This window comes from Balaenoptera borealis, assembly GCF_965194805.1.
Source record: "Balaenoptera borealis genome assembly, chromosome: 17".
Taxonomy (NCBI): Eukaryota; Metazoa; Chordata; class Mammalia; order Artiodactyla; family Balaenopteridae; genus Balaenoptera; species Balaenoptera borealis.
In genome coordinates this window covers 29,784,246-29,802,580 of record NC_138876.1, presented here as the reverse complement: position 1 = coordinate 29,802,580, position 18,335 = coordinate 29,784,246, and the positions used below count along the sequence as shown (strand labels likewise).

The window sequence follows — 18,335 nt, the reverse complement described above, 5'->3', positions numbered from 1 at the left end:
CAATTCACTAGCTGTATCAATGTGAGAAAATCATTCAAACTTTCTGTTCTATATAGTCTTCACAAACATCATTTGTCCATTGGAAGGTGGTTTGCATAATATAAAATGCTCTATCCATGTAAATTATTATTGTTATGTCTCTTTAAATATCAACATTAGATCTGTGTGATGCCATTAACACAAATGACACAAAATAGAAATAAGGTTGCATATTATTTTTGAATTTATACTGTTAAAAGAGTTAAACATTAAAGGCCATTAGAGGTGGCTTTAATGTCTTGGTAACCTACATAAGCAAACCAAAATCTAAGCCAGAGTCAATGCACTTGAATTTAAGAAAGTAAACTTAAGAACAACCAATCACAAACAGCCAACTAGGCTTTCCCAAATAAGGCAACTGCTTAAGCTATAGCCAATCAAATAATTTCCTTGCTTTGCTTCTGCATCTTCTCTATTAAAACTTTTCCCTTAGCTCCTGCAGTAGAGCTAAATACTTTCAGTTAGGTGCTGCCCAATTTGAATCAATGTTCACTCAAACTCTTGAAAATTTTAATGTGCCTCAGTTTATCTTTTAACAATATACTTCACCTTTGATTCCAGAAATCAACTGTTACATTGAGACAGAATCATCCTCTGGGTTTCAGAATGGTAACAGGAATAACCATTTCCATGGTTAAAAGGGGACCAAGAGATCATCTTCCAGTCATCAAAAATAATATTTTCATTAAACTGTAATGGTAGGCTTGTGACAGTGATAATTAAAAGGCATTTTACTGATTTGTACATAAAAAATGTCATTGTCCATAGTAGGGTAATTATATATATATATATATATATATATATATATATATATATGCATGGACACGAAGAGTTTTAATTGACTTCTCATTATAAAATCATGCTGAATAAAAACAAAATCTTCACATTCCAGATCAGTTTATTTGGGGTTTTCCTTCCTATCCACTGACTGCACAAAACCTCTGCAGGTGCCATTATTGTTAGAGTACTACTGGAGATAAAACAGGACAGGTCAAAAATGTACATCAAAGGCACCAATTTGACACAAATGGCTATTCTGTTTGACATATATCATATCACAGTTGGTAGCTGAAGTGTTTATTTGAAATTTAAATGCTGATTAAGTCCTTTGCCTGTTTTTGGAAGCACATACAAACAGTCCTAGTCCTGTTTTTGCAAGCACATACAAAGCTAAATACACCAACTCTCATGAAATCAAAAGAAACATGCATAGCATGTCAGGCAGTCATTGTTGTTATTACCAATAAACAAAAATGTATATGTTTCCCCAATCCCAGTGCTGAAATGTGCTCTGTGTTTATGGAGTAAGTTAAAGGAAAAAAAATCATCTGGGTTAAGAGTTTGACGACTCTGGCTCAGGGGTGTACCTGGGTCTCAACATCTGTCAGCTTTCTGGTCTGCTCTGCGGTCTGAGAGAGGAGGCTGGTCCCTATCTCGAGCATGGTGGCTGTGTGGTTCTGAACTGCATTCTGCTGTATCTGAGCCATCTCCGACTTCATATTTTCCACAATGTAATTCTCAATCTGCAAGAGATAAAGGACAAAACATACTACATTATAAGCAAAGTCTTTCAGTTGAAGCATGTAATATTTACAATGATAAAACAAGACACAGCTGGCAAATCAGCCATCTGGCAGGACTCCTCAGCATCTCTGGGAGCCGGGGAAATGGGAGCAGAGCACATAGGAACACAGTTGCTAACAAACCCGTAATATACTGATGCACATACATAATCAACACAATCATAATGAAAATTCACACTTGGATAGTGCTTTCTCATTTAACCCTTACAGCAAAGATAGAGAGTTAAGCACAGATGACCTCACTGTTCTTTTTATTTTATAGCTGAGGAAAGAGAGTTAGAGAAGGTCAACGATGATCCTAAGGTCACCAGCAAAAATTTAACAGAGCACAACAATTTAAATCTAAATCTTGGTTCTCTGGTCTTTTCATTATACCATATTGACCACTTATCTCTGAGAAATATTCAGCCTCCTCTGTAATGAAAAATAAAAGACCATGCTGGGTTAGGGAAATGGGACAAGGAGTGGGAAGGGGGCAGATACCCAAAACACAAGCCTTTAAGGGAATCTTAACGTATAGGCAACAGCATATGAAATGAGCTGCAGAGCCTCAGAGCTAGCTAAAACTATTCTCAGTGCTCCTCTGCAAGCTCAAAAAGAGGCATGGAAAATATGGTCCATAAAGCAGCGTTTGCCCTTCTTGCCTTGGGGAACATTTAGTCCTTTATGGTGCCATCTTAGAGAATACTATGGTTGTAAAATAAATGGTACCATAGGGGGCAAGAAGAATTATTAAGTGACTTACTATGAGGGAGCCCGTTAGGCACTTGGGAGAATAAAACTGAGCGTATTTTTCATATGCTTGAAAAATACAGAAAGAAGCCTGCACTTCCCTGTCAGTGCACTTAATTCTCCCCCACAACTGTGTGGTGACCACATTTTATTACCCAATTACACATAAGGGGAAACTGCATCCCAGAGAAGGCCGGTCCAAGGCCACACACCACAAAAACAGCCAGACTTGGATTTGAGTGCTGAAGTCCTTAACTTTCATACCAACACTGCTAACCACTTGATAGTTCTGCCAAGTCGTGCTTCATAAGCTGGGTTCCAAATCATTAACAGCTACGTGATTTTTACTGATTTAGTGAACCAAAAAACATCCACTATTTTATAATCTATAGTAACACTATTGTCATGTAATAAATATAGCTTAAAACTAAATTCTTCTTTGTAACTTTGGCAGTTCACTTTCTAACAACATTTCTTGCTTATTTCTATTTATCAAACATGAGTCTGTCCCAAGCTAAATAAAATGAAAGGTCAGAATCAAACTCATATTGTTATTAATAAGTTCTGACTTTGTTCTTGGTCAATATAAGGTAACTCCCCTTCAACCTTTCAACTCTCCTTCCCAAATTAGAAGTAGGGGGAAAGTTTCAACTCACAAAAATTTATTATAAAACAAATACAAAATAGATTAGAACACTTATCTGGAAATTATCTTAACAAAACTTAAGGTCTCTAGGGTAAATTTAATCTTGGCTTTATTCCAATTGAACTAACATATTTTAACAACAGTGGAAGGGTAGAGGAAAGGAGGGTGGGTTGGAGTAACAGACATCTATTGTTATAGATTCTGCATCATATGTTCCCTCTTTTCTAAATAACTTCCCTTAACCTTCTTTCGGGAAATTGTCTTTTCCTCCTTCAGAACAAATGCTTTGGGTGGAGTTGTCCCACCCTAGCTTCAGGGTTAGGTACATGTTTGAGCCTGACAATCCAGAATGTTCTGCTCCTGCTTAGAGAGAATAAATTGTTCAAGAATGGAAAGGTACTGTAAGCAAGGCCAGTAAGTCTCAGTTATGCACTTGTGTCTAACTAGCCTACGAAAGAACTTCTTTTTCCTCTGTGGTAAGCTGGTAACATATATGCCTGACACTGTTGATGCCCCATTTTGCCAGCACAAAACTAGAGCCAGTCTAAGAATGAGGCTAAGTCAGAAAGATAGGTACGTAGGTAGATAGCCAGACAGCCAGGTGATACAGATAGAAGGATACTTTTAGAGCACCTCCGTCCTGTCATGTTTTTAGCCAGATCCACCCTTGGACATTCAGTTATAAATTCTGTGATGTCCCCTTGAGCAGCCCACTTTTTTTTTTTCTTTTGCGTCAATCACACTGATATAGTTTCTAACAAAACCAAAAAAGTCTTGACTGATAAATCTGATGGATGCTTAGCGAAGGAAGCCTCAGACAGGCACACATTAGCAGTATGTTCCTTGCTTATCCAGGGAATTTGGGGCTGTATATAAATGTGTATATTCTCCAAAATGGCAGATAAGTCTCCATCATGGAGATGATACCTACCATTTATAGCTGACATTTATCCACTGTCTACCACGTGGCAGGCACTGAGCTAAGTGCTTCCCTTTCACAAAAGCGCTTAAATCTCACAACAACTTTATATGGTAGGTATTGTTAATAGCCGCTTTATAGGTAAGACTACCAAGGCTTAGAAAATCCACAACTTGCTCAAGAACAAAGAAGAATTTGGCACCCCCAGTGTCAAAACCCAGGTTTTTAACCTCTAACCTATTTGTCTTAAGCACTACTTAATTACCCTATGCATTTTACTACATAGGTCCTAAACCTTGTGTGTTTATCCAAACTGCATGGGGAGCATTTTAAAAATGCAGATGGAGGTGCAACACACCAGAACTTTGAATCAGAATTTTCAAGGGTATGTACTAGGAAACTATATATTTTTAAAACTTCCTAGCGTAATTCTGACTCAGGCAAAGAGCAATGCTTCTCAAAGTGTGGTCCATAGAATAACTGCCTATATCAGAACTATTTATGAACAGTCTTCCATGAGATAAGAAAATTATATCAGAATGCAAATTATCTATGTTGCTAAGCACACTGGTGTGTGTATGTGTGTGTGTGTGTTTGTATATGCATATGTGTATATATATATAAAGAAAGTAATGCTCCAATGTTTTAACTTACATTCTGGTGCTAGCTTCTTACCTTGTTGACAAAATGACAATTTCCTTGAGTAAAAGTGATTTAGACCATCAAATTATTCTATGCCAGATTCCCTGCTTACCAAGAAATTTCAAATAACAACTTGGTTTCCTATGCAGATTTCTCTCCTGAGAGAAAGTTCACTAATCAGTGAGCGCCAATACAGATGTGCTTGATAATTACATATCAATTTCTTATGCAGTTGGTTAGTGGAGTCAGTTCCCAGACTTTGATTTGCTCTGGGTGTAATAATAATCATGTGCCCCAGTCTCCATAGAGGAGGACACCCTGTGGCATAGAGCGACTATTATATCAACGTTCAGCTGCTTTGTGGTCCTATCTCTGTTAAGATACTATCTATTCATCTATTCTGTATTATTGTGCTTTTTTTTTAAAACTGTAAAAATTAACACCAGCAAAGCAAAATATCTGCTTTATGCCAGTATTTATCACAAAGAGCTTCCCAATTCTGCTGACCCTGTTGTAGAAATAAAGTAGGTCTCCAACCTATCCTAAAATTCTTATTTGGGCTGCCATGATGAGTAACATGAATCTAACTCTAGCTAATTATTTTTTAATCAAATGGGGCTGCTCTAAGACTAACTGCTTTTTAATGCAAAAGGTAATGGCACACTGAAGTAGCAAAAACCAGATGTAGTTGATTTAAAGGCTGAAGAGAGAGGCAGAAGTCAAATATACAATGTGTGATTAATAAGGAGGACTACTTTCATCTTAATCTCTAAACATTCCTCTGTAGATGTATAACTGTGAAATCCATCTTCATGTGCTATACTAGCCTGGTTCAGAAAAGATTTGTAACAAATTTGATTGTCTTCATATATTCTGTACTGGTTTCAAAATATGTTTACAGAATATGATGGCTACTTCAAGGTTCAACATTTTACAAACATCTAAGATGTGAATCTTAAGCTTAGAATTTGCTGACCACAAGAGCTAATGGGTTATAAAGGAGGAGATTCCCAATCTGAATCATAAAATTATTTGACTATACTGTCACTCTCAGTGTCTGACTCCAGAGTTTTATAAAGTATTGGCCAAAAAACTAGTAAGAGGATGTAGGATGTGATTTGAAAGGACATAATAAATGGTAAACGATGATTTTTACGTAAGGAAATAATGTTACATTTGTAAAGCGATTTAGTGTTTACAAAGAGCTTTCATACACTGTCTGACTTGATTCTTATACCAACGTTACAAGGGAAGTATTGACTCCATTTATGGTTTAAGAAATTGAGGCTCAGAGGCCTTAGGTGTCTTGTTAGAAATGAAAGAGAGGACTCAAATCTATCTTCTGACGTTCCACTAACCTCAGAGTTGTGGGAACTGTTTCGTTGTTGGATTGGTTGGCTGGTTGATTGACTGATTAATTGATTTACTGATTTCATTTTTAGCCAACTCATTGAGAATTAATTTACTTTTTCCTTTTAGAAAAACATGCACCATCAGAGGGTGATTACTTCACTCTGCTTCACCATATTAGAGGCCAAATTAATTTGAGATGAGGTGAGAGGTCTAGGGCCAGGTATTTGGATAGTTCACTTTGCTAGCACTTTTAATACAATGGGTCATTAAAAATCCTCTCATCAGCGCCTACCTTTTTTCTTAGTATGCAGTTTATAGTAATACGTTTGTCTTCTTCCTCCCATTTTATTTCTTACAAACTACTGTTAAATATAACAAAGGTAATAAAAACAATGACAATATGCTAAGCCTCTACCAAAGCTAGGTTATGTACCAGGTTTTACAAATATATATCTCACTGACTACTTGTAACAATCCAGCCACTCTATTATTTTTTCTCATTTCACTGATAAGGAAACAGGCTCCAGAAGTTAAGCAAATCGTCCATGATCACACAATAAGTTGTGGTAGAGCTGTTATGTTGCTTTGAAAGAAGCTAGATGGCCCCTCAGGATATGCTCCTTCTATAGGACGGTCACCCATCAAGCACAAGCACACTATCACAAATGTCACAAATTCTGGTAACACACAATATTCATGCAGGGAATACATAAATTGAAGGCTACAGAATGGATGACGTGAAACTGTCCAAAGACAGATAATTTTTCATTTTTTTATTTAATTATTTTCACAGTGATTGATGGCTGTAATATCCTGGGAAATGTTATAGGTGGTGAGAAAGCAAATGTACAGTCCACTGTATGACAAGTAGCATTATTAAATAGAGAAAAAAATATTTTTAAGAAGTGAAGATTATCAGCCATTTGTAGTTCACTCATAAATTGCACACCCATGTCTTTTGCCCAATGACGAGTAGAGAGTTAATGTTATCATTTTCCACTACAAAAGAGAGTTTTGGGAGAGATCTCTTACTGGGCCCTCAAAATTCTTGCCACTTCATGTTCATGAGAACCAAAATCTGTGTGAGATTATGATATGTCTTACATGTGAAATGCATTCTCTATCGTTTCACTTCAAGAGGTCACTTCAAGGAATCTCTTAAATCTCTTAAACGACAGCTTATCTTAAAGCACAAAGAACAGAATTTCCCCATGTAATTCTTAAGAAAATAACATTTTAAGCCCTATAAAAATTGACAAAGGCATTGTTCACTTAAAATATGTTGTAGATTAAGTGGACTCTCATTGAATGTTGCTGCATATGGTATTACTCAGTTATGGCAAAACAACCATGAAATAAAGTAAAAGGGTAAATATGGGAAAGCAATAAAAAGGTAAAGCAATGCAAAAAAAATGCCTTAAATGTTGATGCTTTTATCAAATATCACTGTTTCATAAATCCGTGGCAATCCTGAAAATGCAACCAAATCTAGGTTTATGGCTTTATAAAAAAGAAGGCTGAGGCCAAATATATTATTTGCTAGAATTTCTATTATTAGAATTTCCAGTATACTCTTTCTTTTATGAAATGGAGAAGTATAATTAATTGTCTTTATAGACAGTAAATCTATTTAGCTGACGTTTAAAACAGCTTTTGTACTGATATGTGTGACATGCATCCCGTTTTTCATTTTGGTATCTGAAAAAATACTACTTACAGAAGAAAGAAAACCATTAGAATAAGTGAGCTGGAAGAGACATTAAATATTATGAGCTCCAAGAATCTCATTTTATAGTCGTGGTGACTGAGGTTCAGAGAGGTTATGGAAAGCAAGGTGAAACAACTAATTAATGTCAGATGCCGGGCTGTGGTCACTCAGTGTGTGGGAAACTCAGACTTAACATCAGCAGGCTGAGTCAACAACAATGGCTGCTGGTATTGTTGGCCCACCCCACATTTCTTTTCCAGTCCCTTGTTTCCTGCTACTTGCTTTACTTCTGATGGTTCCTGATTTGAGGCTACCCTTTCACCATATTAATTCATGCTTAGCAGTTTTTGGGGTTTTAACTTTGCTTTCTGGACTCTACCCTTGCTTTCCAGCACTAATGCCCACTAGCTGCTCCTTAGTCAATGAGCCTCAGTATCTCCCTGATTTTATTCTCCCTATGCATCACCCCACAAATGGAAAAAAACTGAGACCAGACTCTATATTAGTTCAGGCTTATTAACCCTGCATCAGTTCACTTCAGTCCTTGCAAATATGTGATGAATGCATCCTATGCACTAAGTCTGGTACCAGATATTACCAGTACAAAGAGTTGAGTCTTGTCGCAAACAGCCGCTTATAGATGGGTCATTTCAATAGACTTGGTGAATACTCTGGAGTTTGCCTCTGACTATATTTCTTCCTGTAAATATTCTTATCTCTTTTTGATAAGAAGAAGCTCTCAGCTACTGAAATTAATAATGTTGAGGGGACATTTGTTATATCCCCTCCAAAAGAGTAACAGCAACACCCTTGCTGAGGCATATGGCGAAGCTAAGCTTCAACGGTACCCCAGAAAAATCCCGTATGAATAAACTCTTCTTCAATCATTTTTCTTGGTTATGACTCTTTTAAGACCACATTTTTGTGGCTGCTGAAAGTTGCCATTTCACATATAGTGCCCCATAGTTGCGTCAGGACCCAGGAAAATCATTCTCTCTTCACATAAACAGATGAGATGTTTCCTGCACCAAAACACACTTCACTAGCCTGGAACCTCTCTTTTACATCCCACCTTCTCACACACAGGAAAAGTCAGAGTCACGAAACTTTAAAAATATTTATAAATGTCTGCTTAATTTTTCTCTTTACATTTTTTAAAGGGAGATGAAATGTAAAAAACACACTCAGCCAGGAGTCAGGTTATCTGGGTTTTAATCTAGGTACTATTGTTGATTTACTCTGTGAACTTGGACAAGTCACTTAAGCAAATTGGGTTTTAGATCTTCATCTAGAAATGAAGGGCTGGTTTAGATTCTTTTTAATATCTTTTGAAGCTCTCAAATTACTTCATTTAAAACATCCTTTACAAAGTACAGGAGTCTGCAATATTTTAATTTTTATTTATTATAGAAAATCAAAATATGGATGGATATATCTATGTCTATAAAATATATAGTACACATCCTTGTGGCAGTTAGGAAACAATGATACAGGAACACAACAGAAAAGTCATGGATCAAATCTCTATAGCAGGCGCATCTGTTTTAAGATAAAGAGCTAGAACCTCTGATTCCCTTAATCTCCAGGCACCATTCTGCCCAAAATATATTCCTTGCCTTCCTCCAACACAACCTGGCTATCTTCCTATGTTTCTTATGTCAATGAATGGCACTACCACCACCTTCCCATTCATCCAAGTCACAGGAAGCATCTTTTTTTTTTTTTTTTTTTTAACTAGGGGTTTTTTTGGTTTGTTTCGTTCGTTCGTTTATTTATTTATTTATTTATTTATTTATTTATTTATTTATTTATTTATGGCTGTGTTGGGTCTTCGTTTCTGTGCGAGGGCTTTCTCTAGTTGCGGCAAGCGGGGGCCACTCTTCATCGCGGTGCGCGGGCCTCTCACTATTGTGGCCTCTCTTGTTGCGGAGCACAGGCTCCAGACGCGCAGGCTCAGTAATTGTGGCTCACGGGCCCAGCTGCTCCGCGGCATGTGGGATCTTCCCAGACCAGGGCTCGAACCCGTGTCCCCTGCATTGGCAGGCAGATTCTCAACCACTGCGCCACCAGGGAAGCCCAGGAAGCATCTTTGACTATTCCTTATCTTCATTTTTCTGTATTCAGTCAGCACCAGATTGTGTTGCTTCTGTTTCCTGAAGGGTGTCTAGGTCCATCCCTCTCCCCTCTTCCCCTTCTCTCTACCATATCTTTTTATCCTCACTGGCACTGACTTAGAGCAGACTCTTTTGTCATTTTTCTTCTGGATTTGTTATTGGCCTAATAATTGGTCTCCTGAATCCAGACTTGCTTCCTCCAACGTATCATCCGTGGCGTAACCAAAGGATTCGATCGATCTAAAACACAAATTTGGCCTTGCCACGCCACTTCTTAAACTCTTTCAGTAGCTTCCACTACCTGCAGCTAAAGTCACAACTCCTTAATCAGCATTGAAGAATCCTTATGATCCAGACTTGGTTTCCCTCTCCCTACATGTACCTTATGCTCCAGACCTACCAAATTATTTGCCCTTTTCCAAACATACATTATTTTCTTTTGCTTCCAAGCCTTTGCATATAATTTGCTATGATTGGAAGGTTCCTTCTATACCTCATCTTCCCTTTTCCTGGGCTAGGTCCTGATTTTCAATATTAGTTCAAATTATTTCTCCTCAAGGAAACTTTTCATGACTCTCCTCTCTATAATACCCTTCTAGAGCATTCTGTGACTCTTTTTCTTTCATAATAGCATTGCCCACACCCCAGTACACCATTAGCTCCTTGAGGGCAAGCACTATCTTGTTGAGCTTCGTACCTCTTAGTGCCTGGCACACAGTGAGTCCTCAGTAATATTTAGATAAATAAGTGAATGTATGAATGAATGAACTTCTATATGAAAATAACAGCCTCCAATTGTGAGCTTAGCTTAGTTATATTTGTTCCTGAAAGTATTAAATATCACATTACCAATTTTTAGTGAGGTCTTTTTGAATGTCAATGGGACCAATGTAAATGATGCAAAAGTAGATAGGTCTGAAGACAAATATCCTCACTCTTGGGACCACATAATCCTATCTTGTCCTCCTGTATCTTCACTACTTTTCTTTTCTCAATCATCTTTGTTATGGGTAATTATTTAAATTAAGTAAAATCCAGCAAACACATTGAAAATGAGCCATGTGTTAATCACTGGACTATACAATGAAAGCAAAAGAATGAGTAAAACTTGACTCTGATGATCAAGACTGTTTATAATGCAAGTGTGTTACAAGTGCTGGAATGAAGGTACAAATGTCCTTCCTGCCTGCTGGGGTAGGATGAAGGAAGGAATGACTCTTCTAAATGAGGGAATCAAGGACATCTTCCCAGAAGCAATCCCAAATGAATATGGCAGGGAGGGCACAAATTTCTTATGTCTGCCTTAATACACAAAAATGTGGCCTGGAAAACCTGGAGGATGTGGGGATAAAGAAGGAAGCCAGAAAGACTATGACAGCATGCAAGGAACTGTGCTTGTTTAGGTAACGTGACTTTCCTGACCACCTCTTGAAATGTACTGTTCAGGAAATCAAGAGATAAATCAGTCAGAAGCATGGGCATGCCACTGAGGCCACACACACAGGGCAAGGACATGCTATCAGATTTTTAATTGAGATTCATTAGAAAGCGCAGGCAGATAATTTCTTAGCACTTAACTAAATTTTCAAACACACTAAGCATAAAATTTACCCCTTTAATAAAACATATAAGTGCATTTCTGTGTGTATATATGTTGTGTGTGTGTATTTACTTGCACACATATGCTCTCACACATATTCTTATACTCTCAACCTACATGTTTCAGGTTTTACATTCACACTTTGTGGTTCTGTTCATTTCATTGTAGTCTACTTCATTAAAGGTCCAAGTAGAATAACTAATGCATCACTTTCCTCTGGATGAGGTATGTTTTATGTCAGATTTAATCAGTATAGATAATGCCTGTTAAACAGTCATGGACAGCTTCAGTATCTGCCCAGCAACTGAGAAACCTTTCTCCCAAATTCTGAATTTACACTTAGACAACAGAAAAAAGGGAAGAACCACAAAGCAACTTTGTATACATGGTTTTTGTATCAGTGAAAGTGATAGTTTTTAAACTAAAGAACATATTGTTTCAAACAGAAAACTGTAAACATAAATTCCTTTAATGTAATGCTTTTTAGTTTCTTATCTGGAATGAAATTTAACCCCCCACACATTACATAAAATGTATTCTGGTTCACTTAAAAAGAAAGAACTTTGACATCTGAACTAGAGACCACCCCAACAGACAGTAGGTTGTGGGCAACTGATAGGGTAAAAGAGACTCTCCACAGAATAATTCTAAGAAACATCTTCTGTAAACTACATTTTTTTCCTCCTATGACAAATGGCAGTGATGCAAACAAGTAACTTATGATGTTCATTTTTTTAAGGGAAACCTCCTGCGTTAAATGAAAACACTGCAAGACAGATCATGAAATCTAAGTACTCAGCAGATGATATAAGATACACACTAACAAAAATTCAAAAGCCTTAATAATGAAGGAATTTATAGATTTTCAGGAATACCACTAGTAGGTAGAAAAATGCCATCATTTTACTCTGGTATTTCATATAAAATTGCAAGGTATTAGCACTTAAAATCTAACCTTATTCCAATAAAACCCCGCTGTTCAACATTCTGACTTTTTAGGCTATTACTTTCCCACATATGCTGTTTCTTTTTTTGAAACACAGTTGCTCTATTTGTCTTCCTTATCTTCTATACTACCTCTTAAGTTTATGATTGCTTTTTTAAATTAACTTTTATCTGCTTAAATGTGGCAAAATTAATGGTAAGAGCATGTGTGCATGTATGTGTTTCTCCTACAATAGGGGATTCCTCAATGGAATGTACAATAAATTTGTACAGGCATAAAACTGTCAAAGTCATTGTATAATACACATTCCAAAGCATTCTGTGTGAGGTCTAATTTTTCCTCAATAATATTTGTTGAGTAGTTTTTATTTAAATTACCTTTGGTCTAAGTACTAGAAAGATTAGTAGGCTGGAAATAGTCATTCAAAGCATAAGAAAGGGACAGTGATTGCTGACATCTTAAAAATGAAATAAAATCCCCATTTTTCCTCACTTTGATCAAAGGATGACAGACACTGGACATTGTTTCTTCTTTCACAAAGACCATTTTGGTGCCCTAGTGATGCTTGTTACATCTCAAGTGTTATTGGAAGGGAGCCCTAATTACCATTACAATGAATTAGTCTCTCTTAGAATTAACCTCATACCACAAGAGAGAATGAAACTGAGCATGAGTAACTGTTTAAAATACCTGCTCCCATTACCACATGCATTGCCAGAGGAATTCTGTAAAAGTTTGTTTTAAAGACTCACTCATCTAGTTTTGGGAGCTGTAGACCACCTCACAGTGTTCCTTTTGATTTCATCCCATCCCCAACAAGCAATTACCACTCAAAACCATTTGTTTTTCACTAACTGAAAGAAGGCTGGTCTAATTTTTGGAATGTCTAAAGCTTGGAAACTTAGAAATATTTTTTAAATCATGAAATGTTGTTAATAGACACCATAAAGCTAGCATTAAAAATTTAGCAGATGTCATATTTTGACATATTTGGTTTGAATTTTCTTTCTTTTTTTTTTTAGTAAGAAATAAAATGTTATCTGGACAATAACAAAAGCACCCCCTCCAAACACACACACATCCTGAAGTTGATGTGTACTCATACAACATAGGTATATACCTAAAATAATAAGCTATATACTGTCTAGTATATTTTCTAGATTTACAAAAACATTACCTTATTATTAGGCTCCTTAAACTCTCCTATTTTTTAATCAACATTATGTTTTTGAGACTTAGACATATCAGTAGTATAGTTTTATTATGCATTACAGGAAGGAGTCAGGTTTAGTAATTTTAACAGCTAATAAAACAGTCATATCCCAAGGTTTGACTACTAACTCAGAAGAGAGGAGTACAAACTCTAATTAGACACATTACCCTGAGTTCTAGCTCTGTCACAAGAAAGAACAAAGTGTTTCTCAGCATCCCACAAAGCCCCTAGGATTTCTTCTCTAAGGAGCAGAAAGAAAGCTGTATGATGAATCTTCCCCCATTTGTAGACTGTATCTCAAGAATCTGTACCAATAATTTTTATCTTTGGCAAATAGTTATTTCCCAGAGAGAGCAGTTAGGGGATTGAGAAAGAGAGGGGAAAAAGGAAACAAGTTACCAGAACTAATACTTGATTCTACAGTCCTTCTCAAACATACATTACTACATTAAGATTTTAAAATAACCATGACATAAATTATAATGACAGCCCTTACAACTTCTTAGGGAGCCTTTCATTGAATCAACTGTTTAGCCTATATTTTAAGGTATAAAGTGATGAAAAAGTACCAGCTCTCCATGGCTTAAAAAAGCAAACCCTTCTGCTTAACATAAGTAGTATACAAAATGATATATGTAGTATGTTCTCAATTATGGTAAGTGTATTCAGATACACATTTGTATGCATCGGAAAAAGAAAAGAAGCACTGAATTATGAACAATATCTCTGGCTGATGGGAATACAGGTGAATTTTATTTTCTTCTTGAAATGGTTTGATATTTTCCACTTTCTTTAAGAAAACAACAATTTAATTTTATATTCAGAAAAAAACATAAAGAATGAGAGAAAGACATTTGTAAAGACATAAAGATATTAGAATGCATTCACTCAGTGGGAAACTTATAAACATGTGGCAACTTAGTGGTGGCTTAGATCAAATCTGTATCCACAGATGTGCCCCACTGGTTCCATTAGTTTTTTTCCTTTAGTGCTGTCCCCTATCCACCCATTCCCAATTCCCTGGCTTCAAAAGAACTAAAGAAAACAAATAAACAAAAGAGCAGAAACAACCACAGGTAGTTTCCTTGAAGGGGAAGGGTTTTGTGGAAATCTTCGAACAGCAGCCATTATTTATTGAGCACTTCCTATGTGTCAGTCAATGAGCTTTAATTATTCCTCACAGCAGCCCTTTGGAATAGATATTGTTACCATCTCACCAATATGAGATGGTAAAACTTCTGAGAAATGAAGTGATGTGATCAGGGTCACAGAGCCCAAATGCTAGAGGTGGTAGTCTGTTGATACCCCAAGCCCATTCTCTTTCCGCTTCAGTTGGCCTCAGGTCCTTGGTTAGTGCAAGGATCACGATCAGGTCATTTCCTGCCCAAATCTGTCCAGCTGAAGTGTTTTTGTTGGCTAGCACTTTATTTTTTAAGTATAGTTTCAAGTCTTTATCCAGAACTCATAGTCTCCAATTAGCCTACCTCTCTTTCCCTTTAAGCTATTAAGGTAAGCTGCCCTGATCCTGAAGGCATTAGAGTTGCTACCAGTGTCAGGTAAGGGGGAAAATAAAAGTACTTAACATCTGACTATCATTTTCCAATGGTAAAAAACAACAACTCTTTATTCACTTGTTCTCTCTTTTTAAATACAATGAAAAATCCCCTTAACCACTATCACGCTTAGGAATACTAAAAGAATGATTGGATCAATACGTAGTAGGCCTTCCTAAACCTATCTAAACTTTGAAGCCTTCCTAAACCAAGCACAAAGTAATTATTTTATATGACAAGGTGACTCATTCTTTCCTTAGCTCCATGATGATATGCTTTTTATGGCCTCATTAATTATCTTTGCTGAAAAGTATTATTATTTTCTTTCATTTACTCAACCAAAAGAGATACCATCTTCATATAGCATACGGATTAGTACCATGCTTATTCTCTTGTTCATTACACCATCACTCCTTCAAATAAACACAAATGTCAAGTGAATAATCTAATGTTCATATACTCATTGACAGCTTATTATCATAGAGTGTACTCTAATATTATTTAAAATAAGCTTTCCAACCAATTTTCATCAAAAATCTTCAAGCAAGCCTCTTTTTTGGAAATAAATGTTTTCTAGGTTACTAAATTAAAACTTGCTGCACTATATCTAAATTAAAATTGCTGAACTAAATAATTTTTGGTCAAAAAAATTTTACTTCTTAAAAGTAAAGGTGTATTTACAACTAAATACACTTACTGTATTTTGCAGATACATATATCTGTATAGAATAATGAATTAGAACATATACGCTAAAGTAGAAGACTAACTGTTTCCCCTTAAAAATGCCATGTCTAATCAAGTAGGTGTAAGATTACAGATAGTAGATTAGATATTGACAAAGACAAACAGGAACATGCACAGATGTGGATGTGTAATTATGTATGTTTATATTACATATAGATACATAAATATATACATGTTACATACTTTCTCATGTGAGATAAACTCAGTTCGGTAAATATCTATTGAGTCACTTTTATATGTTTTCTGTGTTAACAGGCCTTGTACCATGAATATAAAGATGCAAAATATACAGTTATTGCCTAGTCCCTGTCTAGTGAGAACAACAAGTATATAAGCAGACAACATCATTATAATGTGGTAGCGGTTAGAATAGAAATAGCCTATACAGGACTGTGAAATATATATCTCAAGTTTATGAAATCCATGACAGTTTTATTTCATATACTCATAGAGAAGAAATAAAGAGTTTGATAGGTCTTAGTTAACTCAACGTGACTGAGCACAAATATAATTTGGAAAAAGCATATGTTTAATCAGTCTCTCTTCTGTTCTGATGTGATATCCCACCCAGGACTGATTGCTCTCAGCAGTCACAGTTTTAGAATGACCATTTTATATTAAAATTATATCAACATCATTATCTCCGGGAAACCATGACACCCAAAAATTACATATCCTAGGATGTCGCTGAGGTCTTTTACATTCTTGACTTCTTAAAGTCAAGGGTTTTCATGCCACAGCATGAGATATGTTATATTAAAAAGTCAGGTGAGTTTGCTACAAAACCACAATCATATCAGGAAATCACACATTTGTTTTCTCACAACTCTTTCATCTGTAAAATGGAGAGTCAAAGAAGATAGGTAATTTCCACCAAAGAAACAGTGAAATAGAGCTCACAGCAGAACCAGAATTCTCACCCCACCTTGTCCAAATCCAGAGTCTATAGTCTGTGCTAATACACACCATGCCTATCTTCCCAGTTTTAAGGATCTCTCCTATCAGAAGTTAAGATTCACTGTGGTCTATCTGATTTCTTCCAAAGAGGAAGAAAGGTCTTGGTGAACTTGAATAAGCAGGTGGAATCTTGTGGGGTGTTGTGCTATCTTTAGCATAGTGTTATGGAGAGCTCCCAGAACGTGTCATCAGGAGACCTGGGTGATTTGTTTTTTTTTCACTTATCAGCCATATGAACTTTATAGTCTTTTACTTCTCTGAGATAAATATTTCTCATCAGGAAAATCATCCTGCTAATTATACCCACCCTAAGTATCTCATAAGTTTGTTGTCATGATCAGTGAAATAGTGTGTGAAAACACTTGGTCAGCTCTAAGATGCTATGCAAATGACAGATACTTATACTTTGGTCTAGAGCCAAGTTGGGAAAAGCAGTTTGAAAATCTATTAGAAGTGTGAATTCTCTAGTGTAATTTTATTTATATATATATTTTTTCAATGAGAAGATAACAGTTAAAATTAGCCATCGCATTATTTCTCTTACCAAATTCAGATTTATAGCCAGCAGCATATGAGAAGCAGTGTATGAGAAAAAAGAGGAAGTTTCAGATTCTGACAGCTTTATACTGGCAACTGATTAACTGTGTGACTTTGAGCAAATTGCTTTCCCTCTCTGTGCCTCAGCTTCTGCATCTAGAAAATGGGAATAGTAATGTACCTACATCATAGTATTGTTCAAGGATTAAAAAGGAAATATGAACAGACATACACTGAAAAATAAAATAATAAGCTTCTAATGAAAAGAAATGGGTTTGAACTTTCTCAGCAGGTATGGATGTAAGAGATGGTGTGGTAGAGTTAAAAAAAAACATTAATGAGGCATTCGTTCTTAGAGATATAGCTTCCTAACACTTAGCACTTAGCATGACTATGAAGAAGTTGCTTCACTATTCTGAGCCTTGGTTTCCTCATCTGTAAAGTAAATGTAATAATACTTATGTCAAAGAAGTTTTGTAAAGTTAAAGTGAAAATATTTTGTAAACCATAGCCATACAAAGATAAAAGATTCATTACAGCATATTGTCAATCCCTGATACTACTGCCTGCCTAATGCTAAAGGGTTTTGCAAATCTTCATTCTTAAAGAATTGTAAGTATCTTTCCTGTTTACATTATCTCAGAAATCTATGTACCATAGGGTGGCCAAAACGTCTGGGAATAGTTAATAATATTTTATTGTATTTTAATGTAATGTCAGAAAGCCATTTATTATATATATTCACTAATTCTTCCAGACGTTATGGCCACAGGGTGTAAAGAAACCTCTCGTACAACATGTGCTAGTTGTTTCAAACCTTCAGAGGAAACTCTCTCCTTGAGCAAGTTTCACCCAGAAATATCTACAATTATGATTTTGATGATGATTAGATTCTGAATCATTAGGCCAGCAATGAATAAAGTGAAAGACTGCAGTGAATAAAGTTCCCAGATGTCTTTCATAAAAATACTGGAACCAGGGAGGAGAGGGCGGAATTGGGGTAAGATTGTAAAAGAGAAAAAAAAAAAAGAGTCTTTCTCTTCAACCT

At 36.1% G+C, this 18,335-nt stretch overlaps 1 protein-coding gene across 2 annotated transcripts in view; it reads right to left on the bottom strand.

The window, feature by feature from the left end:
* Nucleotides 1-18,335, bottom strand: part of ANGPT1 (angiopoietin 1) — a 268,562-nt gene that overhangs the window by 99,939 nt on the left and 150,288 nt on the right. For both annotated transcript variants that reach the window (XM_082364362.1, XM_082364363.1), the window contains exon 2: nucleotides 1,407-1,562. In XM_082364362.1, coding sequence (XP_082220488.1) covers nucleotides 1,407-1,562 — 156 coding nt within the window. The remainder of the gene's footprint in view (nucleotides 1-1,406; nucleotides 1,563-18,335) is intronic.